Source organism: Pogoniulus pusillus, chromosome 18, assembly GCF_015220805.1.
Source record: "Pogoniulus pusillus isolate bPogPus1 chromosome 18, bPogPus1.pri, whole genome shotgun sequence".
NCBI classification, from domain to species: Eukaryota; Metazoa; Chordata; class Aves; order Piciformes; family Lybiidae; genus Pogoniulus; species Pogoniulus pusillus.
The window spans coordinates 23486573-23509036 of NC_087281.1; the positions used below are offsets into that span (position 1 = coordinate 23486573).

Sequence of the window (22464 nt, forward strand, 5' to 3'; positions counted from 1 at the left end):
TATTAACACACAGTTCTAGAGGCATTAGTGATTAAATGAATTTACAAACACTGAAAATTTCTATTCCCGTGGAGAAAATCAGAGTGTGGCACAGTGATAGGCGAGAGCGTGGACAAAGAGTTCGTGGTCACCTCTGTGTCCTGCAGAATGCACATCAAAGCCAGGCGGTTACCGTTCAGGAATCTGAGCCGCTTTTTGTGTGGCAGGAGTAAAACTAATGGGTCAGATTGTGTGCTGAACAGCTCATTAAGCATTTCACTTGACAGACAAGCAGGTGACGACTGTTAGAGGCAGCGGTCCCAGGATCAGTGTTTTCCTTAGAGCAGGAAATGGATGAAAGAGAAATGTAGCAATTTATGATGTGACAATGGATTGAAGTGTAAGTGCACACACAGGCATTTATTTGTATAACGCACACATATAAAAGCTTAAACTTCCTAAAGACGTCAAACTGAAATTCTATTTGGCTAAGCAGCTGCAGACTCAGGCCTGATTTATTGCCTTTTGCATTAAACCGGGCTGCAAGAGTGAGAGCAGGAACCGTTTCATGGACGTCTGTCTGCATGCGATTCAGCAGAACGAGCCCCCAGGAGTGAGCCAAATGTTGTCACTTAGGATGAGCTGTCGTTCACAGATGTATAGGAGCTAGCTAAGGTCTGTAAAAAGTGATGAGACTCAGAAGGCCTTCGTCTAAGGGATGAGGAATACGGAGAGTCCCTGCCAAGGTGCAATACAGTGCTACGTTCTTCTGCTCTTTGGACGTACCTTTGGATTTATGCCTCTTGAAACTGAGGGCACCCGTGCATTTCAGCCACCCTAACTGCTGCTCCTTGGTGTCTCTGGGCCACGGACAGCGTTAGCTTTAGGCAGGAGTGGCACAGCCAGCGCCGCCGGTGCGGGCCGCTGTCTGCACGCTCCGCGGGGCCCAGCTTTCCCCTTGCTTCTCTCCAGGAAGCCCGCGGCTGGTGCACCGCTTCCCTGCCGTGACTGCCCCGAGAATGGCGGCCCGGGGCCGACGCGGCGCTTCAGCCGCACGGGAGGCGCAGTCGCCCTGTGTCTGCTCAGGCGCCGTGAGACGCCCGGTCAACGGCTCCCGCCTCGCCCACGAAGCGCGCCCTGGGGCTCACAGCACCGGCGCAGCTGGCTCCTGGAGGCTCCGCCATTGCCCGCCAGCGCCCGGCGGCGCCGTTCCTACGGCAGCGGCAAGGCGGCCCGCCCCGTTGCCATGGCGGCGCAGCTCCCCCGGCCCGCCGTTACCGCGGCGCTGGCTTGATTGACACTGGAGGCCGTTCCCGCCGGCGGAAGCCTGCCGTCACCTTTGACCCTAGCGGCGCCCGCCTGCCCTGCCGCCGGCTGCCTGGCAACGGCGACGCGGAGCCGCCATGGAGGCGGCGTCGCTACCTGCCGCGCTGGAGCTGGTGGCGGGTGGCGGTGCGGGACTGAGCCCCGAAAAGCGGGCAGTGCTGGGGTCCTCGCTGCTGCTCCTCCAACGCGACTACCGCTTCGAGCGGGTCTGGTTCTGGGGCTGCATCCAGGGCGTGCGAGGCGCCTACTACATCGCCGAGGGGCTGGGCTCCGACCGTGCAGCACCCCGCAGCCGCCTCTACAGGTGCGGAGGTCAAGCCGAGCTTCACCGCCCCAGACACCTTCCTGGGGAAGTCTAAAAGGCCTCGGGAGGCCAGTTTAGGGGGCGGGAGAGGAGAGGGGACTGGGGAGCAGGAAGGGGGACGGGGACCGGGACGGGGACAGGGATGGCTGTTCAGCAGTCCCGGAGGGAGCCTCCTTGTGCTCTGAGGAGCATGGCAGGGCAGTGTAGGAGACCAGTGTTTCAGAAGGCTCCAGCCTGTATCCTGCTTGTTACTGGCAGCTTGAACTGCGTGGAATGGAGCCTTCTGCCGCCAGTAACTGCGGAGATGGCTGCGCAGGCTGAGCAGCTGAAGGGACGTTTCCAGGGCGATCCTTCTTTTGAGTATACATACACCGAGACAAAAGAAGATGCTGAAAGATTGTCTGAAGATGGTAAGGAGGTAAATACAAGCAAATTCAGGTTCTCTTCGCTCCAGTTGTGCGCCTCACACAGGGGCAGGTGGTGACTCTCCGTTGTTTGCAACAAGCAGCCTGGGCCCCTGCTCACACGGAGTTTGCTCTTTGCCCTCATCGTTTGGCACACAGCTATGCCTGTGTCCTGGGAAAAGCAGCAGCTCTTGACTGAATTCTTCCTTCGGTTATGCCTGGAGTTAGACATGGCTCAGATTTCTTTCCTTTATGTTTATTATGCACAACTGGCACAGATCCGTGCTGCAGCTTTACATAAGAACTGCAGGTACCATTCTTGACAAGTCATCAGTGGCCTAATTGGGAGGCATGAAAGGATGGATGAAGGGAGGGACAGTTAATTCCCTGCTGAACCTAGACTGGCTGCCCCTGCTCTGTTCTTAGAAAAAGAATGTCCAATTTGTGGTCCTTCTCTTAGTGCCATTTGTCTCCCAGCTGATGAGTCTGATGTGGTTTCCACTGTCACCTCATCTTCACAAATTGTAGCAAGGAAAGCCCTGCCTTTAAAACTTGCTTATTTTTCCTTAAAGCCCACGATCAAGGAGGAGGCTCGCCTGGTAGCTACAATAGAGCAGATAGACAAAGCAGTTGGCATCATCCCTCGAGGGGCATTTTTGAAGACTCCTCGTGGGTCTGTGCATGAAAACAGAAACTTTGAAGGTAAATTCTCATTGTCTTTGTCAGAATAAAGTGTTCTTTTGATTACAGAGGCGGTAAATTAAGACAACATTATCTAGTCGATGTTTTGATTTCATGCTTATGTTTTCCTTGGGTAAGATGTGGAAAAACTGGCCAGATGACCAGGCCCAAAGAAGGGTGGTGAACAGAACTAATTCCAGTTGTTAGCTTGTCATAAGTGGTGTTCCCCAGGGCTCAGTTTTGGGGCCAGCCTTGTTTAATATCTTTATCAATGATCTGGATGAGGGGATTGACTACTCTCTCAGTAAGCTTGCAGATGACACCAAATTGGAGGGGAGTGTTGGTCTGCTTGAAGGTAGGAAGGTGCTACAGAGGGATCTGGGCAGGGTGTATTGATGGGACAACGACAGTTGGATGGGATTTAAAAATGCCATGTGCCACATCCTGCTCTTGGGTCACAACAAGCCCATGCGATGCTGCCGGCTTGGGGAAGAGTGGATGGAAAGCTGCCTGGCAGAAAAGAACCTGGGGATGCTCATTAACAGCCAGCTGAACATGAACCAGCAGTGTGTGCAGGTGGCCAAGGAGGCCAGCAGCATCCTGGCCTGTATCAGGAACAGTGTGACCAGCAGTGCTAGGGATGTGGTTGTGTTCCTGCACTCAGCACTGCTGAAGCCACACCTCGAATACTGTGTTGGGTTTTGGGCCCCTCACTTACCAAAAGGACACTGAGTTGCTGGAGCTTGTCCAGGCAAGGGCAGTGAAGCTAGTGAAAGGTCTGGAGAACAAGTCTTATGAGTGAATGAGGAAACTGGAACTGTTTAGTCTAGAGAAGAGGAGGCTGAGGGGAGAGCTTATTGCTTTCTACAACTACCTGAAAGGAGGTTGTAGTAAAGTGGGTATTGGTCTCTTCTCCCTAGTATCAAGTGATAGAAGGAGAGGAAATGGCCTCAAGTTGCACTTTGATTTGCTATTAGGAAAAAATACTGTAAGAGTGGCCAGGCATTTGAATAGGCTGCCCAGGGAGGTGGAGGGTCACTATCCCTGGAAGTGTTCAGAAAAAAGATGTAGATGTGGCACTTTGGAAAGTGATTTAATGGTCATAGTGGTGTTAGGTTGGTGGACTCAGAGGTCTTTTCCAACTGAAATGATTCTAACATGCCACTGATATTCAGGTGCATGATTCAATGCTGGAAGGTGGGAGAAGAGTCAGTAATGGCTCTGAGTCATTAGGTCTGTAGCTTTACTTGTTGGTGTATAGTTTGTGCCAGTGTTTGGCAATTATAGCTGCAGTGAATTCTCCATCTAGATACAGGATGTAACCAAGTGGGCACAAAAACTTGGTCTCGACTTAGTGCCAATTGCTTCAGTTAACCATGGTCTGCAATGCACAGCATCAGGAAATGCTGTCACTCATTTCTGGTGAGTCTTCGGTCTTCTGTGGAGACCACTGGAGAAAGATTGTGATTCAGTCCCAGAGTGTAGGTGTTAGAGAAACAGGATGTTATTTGGTGGCATAAAGAATGTTAGCCCAGCTCACTCTGCTAATGGTCACCAATGGTTCTTTGCAGGTCTTTCTTTGACGGAGGCAAAGAAGTTAAGTTCCTATTTCCATTTTACTGTGCCTGTTAACCTGAAGAATAAAACGGTGCTGGAAAAGGCTGACTTGGACCCATCCACTGACTTTCTTGACTCTCTGGAGCATGATATCCCACAAGGTAAAGGTAGCAGAATCAACAATGATAGTGAAAGGGAAGGCAGTCTGAGAAGTCTGGGGAATGCAGAGACGACAAGGTGTGGGTTACTGTAGAGTTAGTCTGCTTGGGAGAAGCTCCTATGATTCTCCAAAGGGACTTTGTCTTTTACTAAATATTGTGCTTAAGTCCCATTTAAAGCAATTCTAAACACTTATAATGATAAGATGTAAGTGTACCAGGGTTGTCACATCCCTCACAACAGGTTTAATTGCACCAGCAGTTACTCCCTCTGCCTGGGTGCCATATTCCCTCCTGAACTGTATAAATCTGAAAGCCTGTGACAGCTGGTGTCCCTAAGGGAAGAGATAACTTCACCAGTGATAGAGGGAATTTATGTGGTTTGAAGTCTTTCACACCTCTTGTCCCACCTGGTATTGCTCTTCTTTATCTAAATTGGCTCTCATTAACACTAAACAGCTATCTCTGAGAAGCTGAATTCAAATGTTCCTTTGATAAACTGTGTTAGAAATGCTGTAGTGTAGAATAATCTGTACTCTAGCAGGGTTACACACTGTGGAAGGAGAAAGGAATGCATCTTCAGTTCATTCTCTACTGTTCTGCAGAATATTTCCCTATAGAGATGGGGAAAATACTTGTTACTTGTTTCTCACTGCTGTTTTTTTTCTCCTGAGTTGCTGCATTTTTTTGTTTGGGCCAGACATTTTTACATCCTGCTGTCTAGAAAGATTTTTGGGACACAATCATAAATTAGTTTTGCTATCTTGGAGTATCAGGATAGGACAGCAGGTGACCTGTACCAGATGAAATTGGCTGGAAGGACAGTGAATTGCCAGTGCTGTAAATTGCTTTTCAGACTTTGTCTCACAGGTGGACCAGGCAAAATGGCAGGTCATGCTGTGTGGTAGATCACACACAGAGAATTACATAGAATGTCAGGGGCTGGAAGAGACCTCAAAAGCTCATCCAGATCACCCCTCTGCCAGAGCAGGATTACCTAGACCAGATCACACAGGAATGCGTCCAGGCAGGTTTTGAGTATCTCCAGAGGGAGAGACTCCACAACCCCCCATGGCAGCCTGTTCCAGTGCTCTGTCACCCTCACAGGGAAAAAAATCCTCCTCATGTTTACATGAAACTTCCTATGCCTCAGCTTCCACCCATTGCCCCTTGTCCTGTCACTGGGCATCACCCAGCAGAGCCTGGCTCCAGCCTCCTGGCACTCACCCTGCACATATTTATAACCATTGATGAGGTCACCTCTCAGTCTCTTCTTCTCCAAGCAGCATAGCCCCAGCTCCCTCAGGCTCTCCTCATAAGAGAGATGTTCCATTCCCTTCAGCATCTTTGTGGCTCTGCACTGGACTCTCTCAAGCAGTTCTGTGTCCTTCTTGAACTGGGGGGACCAGAACTGGACACAGTACTCCAGATGGAGCCACACCAGGGCAGAGTAGGGGGGACTCAGTTGTGCCACTGCTGCATTTGTCTTCATGTGGCAACCTGAGGTATGTCTAGGTCTGAACCTTTGCTCCCTTCCTTGGAGGTTGTTGCTGTTAGTGCAGATCTCAGTCTTTGCAAAAAAAAAGTTACCTCTCAAAGATTAGCTGAGCTCAAGTGCAGTTAATGGAAGAGAAGATTCATCATGGCTGTATTGTCCTGCTCTTGTTTGGACTGAACCTGGGGATTGATGGAATGAGCTTGTCAGAGGAAGGAAGAGAACTGGTTACAGGATCAGCAAGGCACATAGCCTTTCTAATTGCACTCTATCACATGCAGACAGCAGCTCTGACATTAAAAATCAACCCACCCCCTTTAACAAGCATTCAGGTTGCCTAAAGTACTGGTTGCCTGTGAAAACATGGGGGGGAAAAAACAGAGGGCAGACACAGGCTCCTGCTGATTTTTATCAGTGTGGCTTTGCCAAAGTCACTCACTCCTGGTTGCAAGGCACTCAGACTTCGGTTCTTGCATTACCTTCCTTCAGCTCTGCCAGGGCATATTGGTCCTGACCCTGGGTAGACAGTGGGTTTTTTGTTTCTTAATATGTTATTCGTAGCTCTGGTGAACCTCCTTGTTTTGACCTGAAGCCTTTCTTGCCTTTTCTTCCTAGATCCTCTCTTGAACAGTTATTGTCAGAGCACAAGTAAGATAGCCCAAATCTATTGCATCTAGAATTGTGCCTGAAGTCAGAAATGTCTCTGTCCTCAGCAAGTAACACCAGAGGTGAACGACATCTAAGTGATCCTCCCAGCCCACACTGGCTAGAATTCTCCACCTATCTTAAAAGATCTAAAGAACAGGACTGAGTAATTAAGGGCTGATTTTAGAATATTTGAAAGTTAACAACTGTTGGAATAGTTTTCTTTTTTAATTGGAGATTGAGCATCTGTGACGGCTGTCAAGAGGGTAACTGTCATAAAATGTGTGTTGTGTCATTAGAAGAGAACAGAGGTGTCTTGCAGAATGCAAAGTTGGAGGCAGAGAGAACATTTTATGTGACAGCTGAGAGGTGGGAAGAAAGGAAGTTAAAACCAGGTTGTATAAAGGATACAATGGTAAAAGCAGAGAGTTTAGTGCAAGACTGGAAAACCTGGAGTTCTGCAACAAAGCTGTCTGCCAACCTTATCTTTACCAGTGATATCTGTGGTGAGTGCAGGTTCCAGGTTCTGTCTGTGCATCTCTCAGGTTATCTGTGCACTTTAAGAGTTCAGAATATGTTGCTGCTCCTTCCCTAATCATACTGTGAGTCTGTTTTTTCTTGGTGTCAGCTCCCTGAGACAAGTGACTGTGTGACTTAGCTTTTGTTAAAAAAAATGGGGTTTAATGATGGTAAAGAGGGAGAATGTGAGCCCAGTCTCAAAAGTAAATGGAACCAGTTGATCATTTCAAAAATCTCCTTCTTTCTGAGCCAAACACATGAATTTGAGTGACCTGACTCATGACTTTTGACGATGGAGGGGCTGCCATACTGATCTTCTGTCCGCACAGTATCAGATCATGCAGTGCTTCATGCTGATTCAAGTGGCCAGCTGGCCAGAGTGCTGCATGCTGGGGCCTGTAGGTTTTGCTGGCCATATGTCTGAGTTAAAGATAAGCTTGTTTGCTTTAGTCTAAGCAGACAATCTGCTTGACTTTATGCTCAATTAGATGTAGCCTTTCAGCTGCTGGCACATTGCCAGCTCTCTCCTTTCTGCCGCATCCAGTTCAGCACCCTGGGCCTCTAGGAGTTGGAGTTGGGGTAGTTTTGCATGTGCTGCTGGAGAGTGGCCTGGCAAAGCAAGTAACAGTCACTCCCAACATGCCTACATCGTTGTCATTCGATATCACTTCTTGGGCACTGAAATGCTGGGGAAAGTGAAAATGGAGGGGGCAGGATGGTTTTCCTGTGACCATGGTATCAGATCAGGATAAAGGCAGGTGGTGGGAGGAAGCCTAATGTGCTATTGTAGGATGGGAAGCTTGAGAAAAACGGGATGGAGAATTCAGTTCTTTGGCTCTTTCAAACAGCAGTTCAGAAAAGCTGTGACTTGACTCTGAAACAGATTACTGACAGATTACAGAACACACTGATACAGAGATAAGGGGCACCGACAGGCCACTGCTAAAAACTGATGCATGAGGAGAGGTATATTAAAGGTAAACAGAAAGAAAAGTGTAGATAGGAAAATATATTGGTGGAAATAGGATTTATGTGAGAAGACTTTATTCAAGGGGCCTGATATAGCTGCTTTTGGCTGATAGCCTATCACAGTTCACTGGTGTAACGAGTAGGAATTAGAAAGCAATGTAAAATGAAATGCAGAAAGTTTGGAACCAGTTGTTATAAACTGGAATTTATAATGAGTAAAAAAATTACAAGAGAAGCCAGAACAACCTATAGTAGTCCATGAGACCCATAAAGAGGATTTTTTCAAGCATGTTGAGTGGAAAAGAAAGCACAGCAATGCTACTGGAAACTGTCACTAAATGGTGATGGAAAAAAGTCTGATAAGGGCAGAAATGCTCAATTGTTTTTTTCTGGTTTGTTTTTGGAAAGAACATAGACTTGTATCAAAAGAAGGCAATAAAATGCTGCTTCAGATCATTTTCAGACTGCTAAGGGAGGATAGAGTTAGACAACCTTTACTGAGGGTCAAAACCTGAAGGTGGTGGAGATAGGTAAGTTACCCCTGGAATCATTATCTCAGGAGACCTGTGGCATAGTTACTTTAGTTATCCCCAGCACTGCAGAAACATTCCCCCAGTCTTACCCTGATTAGTACTTTTGATTCAGTAATCACTGAATGAGTGCATTTCTGGAAGGGGTCAGAAAGGGATTCACCTGATACCAGTGCCAGTAGTGATATTCTTCAACATTTTTAGACATTACCTAGAATCACAGAATATATCTGTTTGGAAGAGACCTCCAAGAGCATCCAGCCCAACCTTCGACCCAGCTTTGAAGGGTCAACACTAAACCATGTACCTAAGTGTCAGGTCCACACATCTCTGCTGCTTGAATGTCCCTAGGTATGGTGACTGCACCACTGCCTTGGGCTGACCATTCCAATGTTTGATAGCCCCTTCTCTGAAGAAATATTTCTCAATATCCAGCCTAAACCTCCTCTAGTGCAGCTTGTAACCATTTCCTCTAGTCCTGTCTCTTGTCTTCAAGAAGAGGCTGCCCCCTCCTCACTCCAGGCTCCCTTCAGGTAGTTGTTGAGAGTGATGAGGTCTCCGCTCAGCCTCTAGACTGAACAATCCCAGCTCCTTCAGACGGTCCTTGTAGGACGTGCTCCAGAGGCCCTTCATGACCCTTGTTGCCATAAGTAAAGGATTGGTGGAGAAACAAATAATGACAAAGGCAAGATGGCCAGAGAGATCTGGTAAACTGAACTTAAAGTAAAATTTGAGGTAGCTACTTGCAAAGTCATCTATCTAAGAGCAGCACCTAGAAGCCGGACTTGTATTCTGAAAGCTCAACCCACTGAACATCTGATCCTGAGGCTTAAAAGGCTGCTATGATCTGTAAATGTATAAACAAGGGTGTAGCAAATAGGAACAGGGAGGTGACTTCACTTTGGAGTATAGTTAGTAGAATCACAGCTAGATTACTGCACACTGCAAAACTGGAGAGTTGCAGAAAAGAGCCACGAAATGATTCAAAGGCTGATAACAGACATAAACAGTTCAATCTGTTTATCTTATGGAAAAGAACATGAGAATGACTGTGTAAATACTCCATAAAGTATTAGGTACTGACTATCTATTCAGTTCAGCTGAGAAAGGCACAACAGGAACCAGCAGCTGAAAATTATAGCCAGAAAAACTGAAGTGAAAAAGTAGATACCAATTTTAAGAGTCAGATGATTACCAGCTAGCAAGTGCAGTGGATGAGTCTGTGTCTCTTCGTGTCATCATGCTGCATGTCTTCCTAGCTGTAATGGGCAGCAGTGGGCAGGAATCCAGAGCACAGAATTTCCCGGTACACCTAGCTGTAAACTTAATGGCAGATAGCAAGGGTGACGTCTAGCTTGAGCTTCTTCATTGCCAGTGGCGTTAACACAGAGGTGAGAAGGGGCTCCTGAGACAGTGACTCTAAGCACGGGACTCTCTACAGCTGGCTTTGCCTCTTGAGAGCTTAAAGGACTGAAGAGATTCCTGACTTAGTGCTGTCCATTGTGGAGTGTAAACTGGGGAGCTGAGACCTCTCATGTAATTGCTGACTGTCATGCTGGGAGAGATTTCATTGTGCCATTCTAAACGAGTGTACAGTGGCAGGGTGGACTGCAGCACTACTTGCTGTTTCAAAATTCAGCTAGAGAAGCTCCTAGAGAAGAGGTAATTTCAGCTCCTTTGCCATTTTGACTGTGGAGGAAGTAACAGGCATTCAGCCTGTAGCTCTGTTGCTTCAGCTGTAAGTGCAGTGGCTTTGGAGCATTCCATACACATCACTGCAGAGGGATTTGTGGCTGTTCCCTTGGCTGAACGTTTCAGGCACTCACCTTTCTGCAAGCTTGCAGAACAGTAGCCTGGGTTAAAACACTGACCTCCTGTCTCTGAGTTTCATTAGCCTGCTTTTTATCAGTTTAGCAAAAGCTGGTGCTTAATGGGCCTTTTAAGAGGGAGAAGCTGCATATTTCTAAGTGGGAAATAACTCTCTTTGGCTGCTCTTAAGGCCGTTCTGGTAGCCCCAAATGTCCGGGTGCTGGAAGGAAGAAGGCTAAGAGACACAACCTGCCTTATCTCCGTGCATTAACACAGCTAATTAACTCCTTCCCCCCAGCTCCCTCCTAGGCGATTAACCCCTTATCAGCCTGTTATCCAGCGTTTGAAGAGTCTGTGTCTGCAGAGGTATTTACAGCCCTAGCTAGCCAGCAGAGCCTGAGTCGGCCCCGTTATCAGGGCTCCCAGACAAATGGCTGCTATCTCCTCACGGTCTTGCAAAACCCAGCCAAGTGCTATGCTGTGCTGGCCACCTACTTTCACGCAGCCTCCCTTCTCGGCTAACATTTCACAGATGTGACCTGAGCCCTCCCCGCTCATTGCTTAACAATAAGCAGCGCTCCGCGGCTCTGTGAAAGCTGAGCGCAGGAGCACTGCTTGGCCTGCCAAGAGCCGCAGCGGGACGAGGCTTTGCAAGCTGTCTCACAGCAATCCAAACGAAAGGGCCCGTAATGAACGAGCGGGCAGTGCTTGGCGTTGGCGAGGACAAAACGAGGTAGCCAAGATGTGCACTGCCGAGCCTAGTGCGGCTCACAGCTTCCCTGCTGAGGAGAGGTGATCCTTGGGCTCGCTGAACCTTGCGTGAGACTGAGCCACCGTATGCCATGGAGCTACTTGACATTTGTGCAAGTGGCTTTGACAAACAAGCTTTATGGCACAGAGGGAGTAAACCAAGTCAGTGGCTTTCAGACGTGAGGTGGAACCCAGCAGCTAGCGCAGCGGGTTACTTATCTCTCCGTTAGAGCCGGAGGCAGCCATTTCCATCCGCCAGCGCGGTGGGGCGGCTGTAGCGGCCGCCGTCCGGCAGGGCGCGCTATGGCGCCGGCGTTGTCAGCGCTCGGCGCGGGAACAGAGCGCGGCAGAGCGAAGCGAGAGAGGAAAGCCCCAAGGGCAGCATCGGCGTGAGGAGGAGTACGGCCTGGGTGTGCAGGCGCGGTGCTACAACGACCTCCGAAACTGCAGATGTGGAGAAGAGAGTTCGTCCCTTCCAAGTTTAGGGAGTTTCTTGAATGGTCGCTGGGCTTTTCATTAGCTTCCTTAGCATCCTTACCGATCACGGGCACAAATATACAGGCATGTCCCCTACATCCTTCAGAAGCAGGGTCTGGGGTCAGTTTCGCTAGTGGTGTGTGGACTGGGGAGCCCTTAGAGGCTAGGGCTACTCCTGCAGTGACCCAAGAGAGCTGCCTGGGAGCAGTACAGGATGTTTGCTGTCCTGCAGGCTGGGGCAGTGTCAGCTCAGGAGTTCAGGATGAGACTGGAACCCTTCTGGTGGGGCAGCACAGCAGGAGGAGTCCAGAGCCAGCTGGCGTTGTAGCTTTTGACTGGCTGGCCATGGTCTGCCTTCATTTCTGGAAGGGAGTCCTGTTTTCTTTGGGCTTTGTGCCTGTGAATCATAAAGCCGTGCACTCACTGCCTTTGGGTCCTAGGGATGCATCACCTCAGGGGTCTTGTTTAATCAGAGGCCTTGGATTAGTTTATACTGGAGCAGGGCTGCCCATCAACTGAGAGCTGTGACTGCTGCAGAGAAAGAACGAGCACAGAAGCAAAGTCTTCATAGCAGCTTTCTAGGGATTGTATTTAAAGGTTTTTTTTCCTCCTCAATAGAAAAAATCATTGCCCACTCTGTCTCATTTTCAGCTCCTGGTTCATTTGACATGAAAAGGAGGCAAACTTCTGGCTAACTGATGGGAAATGCTGGCAAAAACCTCTTAGAGCCAGAAGTAGTTTTATCACCATATCCATCAGCCTTGGCCTAACCTTTTCTCTAAGGAATGATGAAAAACTACTTGCAGGGGAAGCCTAAGGCAGCCTGTGCTGCTGAAGTCAGAACGAGGCCAGCTTTTGCTAGAACTGGTACCTTTCTGAAGGGGCTCCATGTAAGGAGTGGCAGCTCCTGCCTGTGCAGCAGTCGCGTTGGTGCCAGCTCTGTACATAGCTTTATCTTGCTGTTTGCTGCCCCTTTGGCCACGTAACTTTTTTGCAGAGAGGGAGTCAACAGGTGTTGTCTTGCTTTACACAAAGACAGAGGTTGAAATTCTGCGTGCTGAAGGGGTGTGTGGCTGTGTGTAGAGGGAGAAGTACGAGGGACAGTTGATCTGTGGATATATTTGTACAGCAGTTGTTCTGTGCAGAGATGGATAGGCCAACCCAGGCACTAGAATATGCTTAGCCACCTTTAGTGTTCAGGATTAGCCTGAGTATCAACAGCACCACAGCATGCTGTGTGGATATGCTCAGTGTGACAGCCTTTTTAGAAACGGGTAAACTCTCAGCCGATTTGGGCCAGAATTCTTATCTAGCTTTCTGTGAGAACACTGACAGTTTACAACCTCTGCCATCTGTTCCTCATCCTAAATCCTTTTAACTAGTCCTGCTAACTTGATGATGAGGTAAGAAGTGCAACTGAGGGACCGACAGGGCTCGTCGCCTTGTCCCTCTTGCAGGAGGGTGAATTGGATGTGCTCTAAGCGTTTGGTGGGTTTTGAATCCCGGCATCAATTGCTTTGTGTTCTTTCAGAACTCAGAGATCAATGTGAGGTTCTTTGCCCTTAATCCAGCCCTTGTTCATCATTATCACCTCCTCAGAGTGCCCAGTGCTTTGTTACCAGGAGAGGCAAAATCTTACAAGGTGGTCATAATCTCCTCTGAGACTCAGACAGATATTCTCCCGTGGGTGAGAAAGTGACAGTGACCAAAAGCTGTAGGGGGAAGCAGGCTAGAACAAAGCTGCCCATTGCATCCTTTCATCAAACTGTTAATCTTTCTTTCAAAGACATCACGTTTGTTTGGTGACAAAAGCCCCAAAGAAGCTGAATTGAGCCTGAAATCCTGTAGCAAGATTTAGAGGAAACGTCTTTCATTCAGAACAGGGAGGGGCGAGAGTCTCCTTCTTTTTCTTCCCACCAACCAATGGGCTCACAGAAGCCCACGAAGGTGACGGATTAATGCAGGGGCTCCCCAGGTAGATGCTACGTGACTCCCAGCACGCTCCGCAAACGTTTCCACAGCGACCAGCTGAACAAGAAATATGGAGTGTGACAAGAGCCAGCATAAACTTGTGCTGTGGAAGGAGGATGCTTTGCCACTCTTAGAGATCCCAGACCTGAGACAATGATGTGCATCATAGTTGTCAGAATCAAAACAGGGAGGATTTTCAAAGTTGTTTTCTTACTCCTTCGAAGTATTGATTGCAATAATGTCTTGCTGTTTCCTCCAGCGCTCAGCCCCATTCCAGGTCTTTGTTCTGGATGATTTCTGTGCAAAGTCTGCATATTTTCTTTAACGAAACATCCTTTCCTTGACAACACAAAAAGGTTATTCCTGCTCTATTCTGATTACCATGTGGATTTAGGACTAAAAGGCAAACTAACTGGGCTATAAGGAGGGCTGTATGTTGATGTGTATTACTTCTGCTTTAGCCTTTTCAGTCCTTCCCACTCTCTGCTGCTGATTTGTGTGTCTACATTGTCCTTTTCCTGGTGTTGGCATTGCTGGATGTGCAGCCAGATTCCAGATGGAAAAAATAACTTTGTTTTTGGCTAGACTGTTTTTCATCCAGATCGTTTCCCTGACCTGGTTCACTGCGCAGTAAATAAACACTTTTCTGGTCTCTATGATGGAAGAGTTATGGGGGAGTTAGGGGGTGGGAAATAAGGGTTTGAGTGTAGAGGCTGCTTCAGCTGGTTTAAGCAGCACTTTGTCAGATGTCTGAGTATGGCCTGAGTTTCACACAGTACTGGAAGGTGCCTGAATATTGTGCATCTGGGACAACATTCAGTCCCTGAGTCTTCCTTGTCAGCAGGAAACAGGTACTTTGTATGGACCTGGAAGGCCCAGGATTGTCTTAATCATTGCAGAGGCATCCCCAGTGGGAAAGGCTAATGGAAAGAAAAAGCCTCTGAAGTGCGATCATTTTACTCTGAGGTTCGGGCATGGTTGTATTTGTGTCATAGACATGGCAGGCATTAGGACCGTGCAAAAGCCACTTGGCAGCATCTGACTGTTTGTAAGCTGTGCTTTCCTGGCTCTTGAGGCTTTTAAATGGTGCAGAACCTGCAACCAGCCTGTGTTTTTGTTTAATTATTATTAAGTAGTTATATGGGAAATTGGAAATATTGACAGCAGTGTTAACATATGGGGTGCAGGTGGTGTGTCAGGCAAATGAAAGGGATTTAGTTTGCAGCCAGTAAGTGGCATGAAGGAGTCTGAGCCCCAAGTAAGTGTGTTTGGATGTGTCCTTATGGCTGGTAGGCTGTGTGTGAAATGTCTGTGTGGCAGAATTTATTGGGAGAGAGCACAGTGACCTTTCCTTACAGCTGCTCTGCAATTTGTCTTTGTTCCCTACAGACAACAAATTAGAAGTAGGAAGCTTTTCCCAGTGCTGGATTTTATGTTGGAGGTAAATAGGAGCTAAATCCCATGGGGGTAGTGTAGCTTTGTCAGAGCTAAGTGCTTGTGGTCATGCAGCCGCCGCGATGTTGCCCCTCTCTGGGTGTTAGCATGTGTCATATCCTTACTCAGGACTGACTGCAGCAAGATACGTTGTAATGTGCTCTTCTGGCAGCATGTTGTGTTAAAGGCTAAGTGCAAGCATGCTGTAGCTTGAAACACTTCTTTCTTTGAAGAGGAATTGATAATGTCGCTTTTACGACCCTCTGTGAGCTTTTGCAACCTGAGGCCTTTCTGTCAGGCTGCCTAGCTCTTGAAGCTGTTTCTTCTCAAGCTTGCACTGAAATAAGGCATTGCTGAATTGCCTCCAAAACAGCAACACCATGAGAGGTCATACTGACAAGTGGACCAGTTGCAGCAGGAGAGTTCTGCAGCAGCCCTCTTAAAGTCTCCTGCACCTTATCACCTCTGTGAATGACAAGATTCGGTCCATAGCCGAGACAGACGTGGGGGATGAGGCAGGGATCTCTATTGGCAGCTGGAAAGGAAGAAGAAGCTGAGAAGGTTGACTTTTGAAATTCAGCTCTGGCGTCCTGACAGCTGCTGAAGGGCCATAAAAAAGGCAGTGGTTTAACTCTGGGTGAGCATCAGGATCTTCAAAGCACTTTCTTGTTTGGGAAAGATATAAGGAATTCCTCAGAATTTCTGCCTGCGTTTGGAGGGGTGGAGGCTGCAGCCTAATTCAGAGAGGGAATAGGAAGCTCCAGATCTTCATCCAGCAGATACTTTTCCCATGCTCTTTCCTCCCACACAGAAGCTCCCTCCCTTCCCTTCTGGAGCAACAGGCAATAGTTTCAGCACAGACAGTGCTTGGCTTCCTTAGATTTGCTGGGTGCAGCTTAAGAATTAACTTGCTCTTGAAAAAAAAATGTTTTGAAGAAAGGAAACCTCAGCAGAGCAGAGATACTGTGGGAGACTCCAGCGTGAGACCAATCACTTCCAGGTCCCTTCTCCTCGGAAGTTAACTCTGCTGACTGACTTAGAGGCAGGTCACACATAGATGGAAGTTAAAGTCGATATTTAACTCCAGCAAAGCCAGGTTCTACTTTATACCCAGAAGTCATTTTGCCTCCAATGCAAATAATAATAATGGTAGTATCTTTTTGCTGACAACTTTTATCTAGGAGTCTTGGTGTACCACCCAGATGGATGCTCTGAGTCTCTCAGCCTCCCATTAAGAGGATGTTTTCTGACTGGGGGGCAATGACTGGCACAGCGACTGCCAGGAAATATTCTGATCCAGTGTTAGAAAGGATTTTGAACCTAGCATCCTGCTTCTGCATTTTGACAGTAATACAGACCTACACCTATCCATTCAATGATTTTACTCCAAGAACCAATTATAATAGCAGGGAGGCCAGAAGCAGCATTTAATTTCCAGAATTCTCATTTTTCTATATACTGTATAACCAAATGCATTTCTAAGGCTTTCTTTCAAAGGAGGAAAGAAGGGATAGTAATTTTAAGCTATTATACTGCTCATTAGCTACTGATTAAAGCACTTTTAGAGTGATTTATGACAGTATTTCAAACTCCTACTAGAAAGGTGGGCCTGAAAAAGAATCTTGTTTAAAGATTAGTGAGATTTGAGCTGTGATAGAGGAGACTGCAGTTGTCTTGGATCTTTCAAGAACAACTTTCTCTGTGTTTTATTAATTCAAACATTTCCTGGACCATTTCCTCAAGTGCTGCTAATGTGGTGAGGTATGGGGGAAGAATATTCCAAGTTCTGTAATTTCTCTGTTTAAAGAAAAGACCCAAAAGAAGCAGATAGGTTCCAGAACTTTAACATGATGTCTGAGAAGGCAGAAAGCAGCATTGTGTATTGAGTGCAGGTTCTGAACGGGTTAGAAATGAAAAGCTCAATCAGGAAAAGAATTCTGACTAGATATCCATCTTTGATAGCAAGGTTAGAGGAACATCCCCAGGGATCTGGTTAGTAAAAGGTGGAAGTCAGCACTGCTGCTGCTCTGGCTCTGCACAATAAAGGGCAACTCTATGACTACTGATCATTGTCTGAAAGCAGAATCTGAGTGAAAATTATACTCATTTTAGGCAGTTTCTTAACTTTTCCCCCTCTGTCCTCAACCTATATTGTGTCTGTCCATCTGGGGACTGCCCCTAAGTAACCTGCTTGTTTCATTCAGGCAGGCAAACTTCTGCAATGTTAGCAAAACTTTCCTGTATATATTTGCATGAACTAGATTCAGAAGCAAGGATCAAAGAAGACATGGAAAGGATAATAATTTAGTATCTCCCCAAAGGTCTCAAATTTATGAAATGATGGACTTGAGCCCTTTGAGAGGTTGCAGCTTGGACAGACAGTAAGGAAATAAAGCAGCTGCACATCACAACCTTCAGTTACATCTGTCCCTTTCTGCTAGGTGTGAAGGTGCATGGGAAGCTCCTTTGATCAGCATAATAACTCTGCAGAGACTGATAAGCCCGTGTGACACAGGGTAAATGTTCTGAGGAGATCATGGATTCTTGTACTATATTGCCCCAGAGCGCAGATAAAAGGATTTAATTGAGCTGAACTTGATGTACTCTACTTTCTCTGTAAATCTGTCCAACAGAAAGAAATATGAATTGAGATACAGTCACAGAGACCTCTCTCACCTTTCCCACTTGTTATGCTCCTGGCATTTCTTTCTGTTCTCTGTAAATCATTTGGAGCAGCGGTGTACATGAACATATCCATGCAAGCTATCACAGGTACCCAGGCTGCTGCATGATTCCAGGGAGCTGGGAGGCATTTTCAAACTAGATAATCTATAAAGGCTTTCACCACTCAGCAAGGCAAGGCACAATCTGTTCTGGACAGACTTGCATTTTGCAGGACTGGTCTTGAAGACTCTAAGAGTTCCTCATTCCATTATCTTTTTGTCAGAGTCACTCTTCCAAACGTTTATAGCCCCTTCTGCAAACCAATGTATAAAGGTGCAGCGAGAGCCACCATTATTTGAATGAAAGGCTTGCAAATAATTTGTGCAAGTTCAAGCTGCAAGAAACCTGTGCTGAAAGCAAAGTCAGGTCAGTGTTCAGAGCAGAAATGGAAGGTTACTTGTCACAATTAGATTCAGGCCTATTTGTTTGCCACTAACTTGTTGCTCAGTACCCCTGTGTGTAGCCTTGGTACTGCCACTAGCAAATGGCTGCAAACCTGTAGAGGCAGAATTCAGTCAATGGTTTCAAAGCATTTCCTTTGACAGCAGATGACTCCTGTGCTTGAGCTAACAGATCATCTGCTTGCATCACCCTTGCAATGGAAGTGTTCTTCATTTGGGTTCCTAGGTTACCCAAGGAGCGAGGTTCCTTACGAACACACAGATTTAGCTGAGACCCAGTCAATGAGAATTAGTAATCCTGATGCATGAACCACAACATAAGTTGTAATTCCAGCTATGACAAAGGTCAGGTCTAGTTTGTGTCCATGAGTGGTACTGAAGAGACTGCATAGGAGATTTGAGTTGCCTTGTATGGGAAACCACTGCTTGTGAAGACACTAGCTCATGCTTTAGCTAGGACCAGTACAAAGACTGTAACGGTGCAAGGAAGGTAAAGAAGATGGCACACTGACCCTACAGCAAAATGTTTTGCTTTACTGTGATTCCGGCTGTTTGTCTTTAAGTGAAAGCATCATCTGGAAATTCTGTGGAAGAAAATCAGGACTCCAAGTTAGAAAAAAGCCTTTTATGATGCCAAAATTCAATAGAAAGGGCAGTAACTTCTTAAAGAGACATTTCTCTCCATGTACCACAAGCTCAACTTGCAGCAAATTCTAGACAAGCAGATGATTTCCCATTTCCTTGGAAATATGAGGGTGCAGAAGTGTTTATAAGTGTGCAGAGACAAGTTTTACTTGCAAAACCTAGCATTTTATTTTCTGCCTGATACACTACAATTTCACTGCTCACCTGAAGTGACCAACACTATCCTACCAAAGTTTCGGCAACTTAGGCCAGCTGGTTTTTAAGATGAATCCCAGAGGCCTTAATGCATTTTCAACTGTTTAGTTACTGTGAGGTCAGAATTAAGCTCTCTGGTGCAGGAATCGCCCAGTCTTTAAAGACTGTGGATGTCTCTTGAGCTTCTGTCCTCCAGCCAGACCCCTTTTAGCAGCAAGTTCAGTGACTGTGATGGAAGGTAGGGTGTTCTCTGGTTCACTTATCTGCGTGGATGTTCACACGTAACTGAAGAGGGTACTTTGAAAGGCAACAGATCCAAGCTGTGCCTATCATGGTGTAACAAACCCATGGAACTTGCCACTGAAGGAGACAGGAAATTATGGTGTCAAGAAACTCTGGAAAAAGTACAGGAATACAAAGAAAAACCTAGGAAATGTGAGCAGCACAAGCTGGGACACCTGCTTTTATAGGGCTTTGATTTGCATTGTGCCTTTCTGATTCTGCAGCCACCACCTATGTGTTTCCCTACAAGTTCCCTCCTTGCTCATGTCCTCAGCTAGTTTACCATGAACTGCCTAAGAGACTGCATGCACTGTGAGCGAGCATTCGAGAGCCCAAAGCTTTAGGAACACAGCTAGCTGCTGCCTTTTGGCTGCCAGGCAAGCCAAACAGCTTCAGGAGCTGCAGTCAGCCCTTGGGCTATGTCCTGTGGAGACCTGATGTAGGAACTCGTGGTTCCTTTGTCAAATGCGACTAAATTTGGCCAAGAATCAGAACTTAGTGGGAGGGGGAGGACTGGCAGCTGCCAGCAATCACAGAAGCCCTTCCCCAGGCTACCCATGGCATGAGTAAGCATGAATCACTGCATAAACTGATGAGCCTAAAATTATCTACAAAGATGAACACCATCTAACTGGCCCAACATATTATGAGCTTTCTGCTTACTCTTTTGGTGCAGACAGGCTGAGTGCTTGGCTCCAAGCCAGTAGCAGCCTGACAGCTGCAGCACCTTTTTCATTATTAAAAAAATTAAAATTAATAATAATAATTAAAAAAGGCCTGCAGATTTTGCTTTAAGATGGAGATTCATCAGGAACCATCTCTACAACTGTAGCCTCTAGGCATTACTGATTTGGTGCTGAAGCTGGTATTTTCTTCTCCTGGCAACTCCTTGTCTTCTGGGCATTGAATCTGAGCTGATATGTCAGTCCTCTCCTCTCCAGCACTGTTCCCAGGCTGCAGTGCCAGATGCTACACAAACACTCTAGCTCAGGGATCCTTGCATCCAGGAGAAACTGCATTTTCACACTGGCTCTGAACCTCCTCTGTGGAGCCAAAACAAAATTAAGGCAGAAACTAATCCCTTTGCTCCCACCACACACATCTTTTTCAGTGGTGGAGCCAGGAAAGCCTGAAGAGAACTGACCTCTGTAAATTTTTCTGAGATGGATAGGAAATACCCTGGTTTTCATTTTTCTCTTCTTCATCTTTCCCAGTTGCTGCATCAGGGAAATCTGTCTTCCCCTGGAGCACAAAAGTGCCTTCTTCACATGACTAATGGCACAAGTTTATTTTAAGAAGGAATTTTATACCTAGCAAGACTGCTGTAGCTAGTCTTGGCTTCATATAGCTAGACCAAGTAGGTGGCAGAGCTTGTTAAGAGTAACTTCTGCCCACTCAGAAGCAGCCAGGAATAGCTGTAGCCTCTCTTATGAATCAAGCATCCAAGTCTGGAGCACCGGGGGTCCCTTCCTGTGACGCATATGACATTACCATCATACCTGTGGGAATATGCTACTGTGTGAACCTAGAAGCAGCCATCTGGAACCCAGGGCAGCTGTAATACTGAATTGATGGGGGGAAAAAATGGGCATCACAGTTTCTCCTCTCTGACTTCTGTTTTCAGGTGTCCCAAGCTCCAGTACAGCCTTATGTACTGTTAACTGGTTAGGCAGAACCCACTGCATGCCTTCTCTCGCCTTAGGGACAGCATGTGCCAGGACGCTGCCTTTCTCATTAGACTAACTCATTATAATCAGAGAATAGTAAGGGTTGAAAGAGACCTCTGGAGATACCTAGTCCAGCCCCCCACTAATGCAGGTACCTGTTCTCCCACAGCATCCTGGACTATTCAGCTAGAGAGGGGAGGCACTGTAGTGGTGCTGCGGAGCTTGCTGTGGCTGGGACTGACCTTCTATCACATCCCAATGACCAAGCAATACGGCTACATCTACTTTGGCACTGGTGAGAAGAACTTTGATCTGCCCTTCATGCTGTGACTACTCTGTCTGGGAAGAAAACTCAGACATTTAGGTTTTAAGTTTAGGAGAGTTTTGTTTCCTGTTTGTTTTAATAAATGTGTGAAACCTCTGAAACATCTGCATTTTGAGTAGGGTGTTTTTGGGTGCGTGGGCTCTGACCTTGATTCTTACCCTAGGTCTTCACTGGGTGCAATCCTCCTGTCAATTCCAGATTGAATTCCCAGTGTCACTGCAAATCCTTTAGATAGTAACAAATGACATTTTCTTCCGTTGAAGCCCTAGGTCAGAAATTAAAGCTAGGCCATCTGTTTGGTTACAAAGACACCATGCTTACACAAAAACTCATTTAGAGACAACATGAATGAATGCCTGCTGTCAGCCATGAGTGACAAACAAAAATAGAGTTGGAGTAGAAGGCTGCTGATGCATACTGTGAAGGAGCTGAACTCCAGAAAGGCATAATGAAGAGTACTTTGCTTTTCAGGTGTTAGGTTTCACCAAAATGAGAGAGGTCTTTCCAGCTCACGGCATAAAACTGTAGGAACAAATTAACTGTGGGCATCACCTTATCTGTTGCAAAATGTGCTCATTCAAGTTCATCTCGAGGAAGTGGTTTAATCCACACTGACTTTTCCATTAGTAAAGCTCTTTGAGCAGAGCTACCTGGGCTAGAAGACATAGTAACTTCTGTATGTAGAAGAGAAACCTTTTTCTGTCTGAATAGCTGTAGGTTGCAAAGCTTTGAAATAAACCCTTTCAGACAGAGATCTTATCACTGTACAGTTAATGAAGTCTTGGCTCTGTCTCACAGACCAAAAAAACATCTTGGCCAGCTCGAGGGGCTAAAAGTAGGACTCCCATTTCACAAAGGAAGGCTAAAACCCATTACAATCTAATTTGATGTCCTAGGTAATAGAAGTTTGTCCTTACCATTTGTTCCTGTCCACGCTGAATAGGTATTAGCAGGTGATTCTGATGAAAGCAGTACAAGGTAAAGTGGCATAAAAAAGCTGTGTTAATTTGTAATCCCCACATAAGTAACAAAGAAATGGAGCCAAAGCAGCAGAGACCCTGATAAATTTAAGGAGCTTTTCGTACCAGGCCTACAGAGAGCACTTCTCAAGCAGCAGGAGTCAATAGGTGGAAGGTACATACATGTACTGTACCGGGAGAGAAATGGTGCCACCTTTTTGTTACACTGTGTAAAGTTATGCTCATTTATCAGCCCTA

General features: G+C 46.6%; 1 protein-coding gene across 1 annotated transcript; it reads left to right on the forward strand.

Moving 5' to 3' along the window:
* Positions 1-1311: 1311 nt before the first annotated feature.
* RSPH9 (radial spoke head component 9) lies at positions 1312-21348 on the forward strand. Its single transcript, XM_064158796.1, has 5 exons — positions 1312-1609; positions 1868-2027; positions 2586-2715; positions 4266-4412; positions 21092-21348. The coding sequence occupies exons 1-5, from the start codon at positions 1383-1385 to the stop codon at positions 21250-21252; spliced, it is 825 nt and encodes a 274-aa protein (XP_064014866.1). The 5' UTR covers positions 1312-1382; the 3' UTR covers positions 21253-21348.
* The last annotated feature ends 1116 nt before the right edge of the window (positions 21349-22464 follow it).

Coding starts and splice junctions, on each gene's coding strand:
- RSPH9 (XM_064158796.1), top strand. CDS start 1,383: ATGGAGGCGGCGTCGCTACCTGCCGCGCTGGAGCTGGTGGCGGGTGGC. Junction 2,716..4,265: donor TGAAAACAGAAACTTTGAAG/GTAAATTCTCAT, acceptor GGTTCTTTGCAG/GTCTTTCTTTGACGGAGGCA. Junction 4,413..21,091: donor GGAGCATGATATCCCACAAG/GTAAAGGTAGCA, acceptor GTTCTCCCACAG/CATCCTGGACTATTCAGCTA.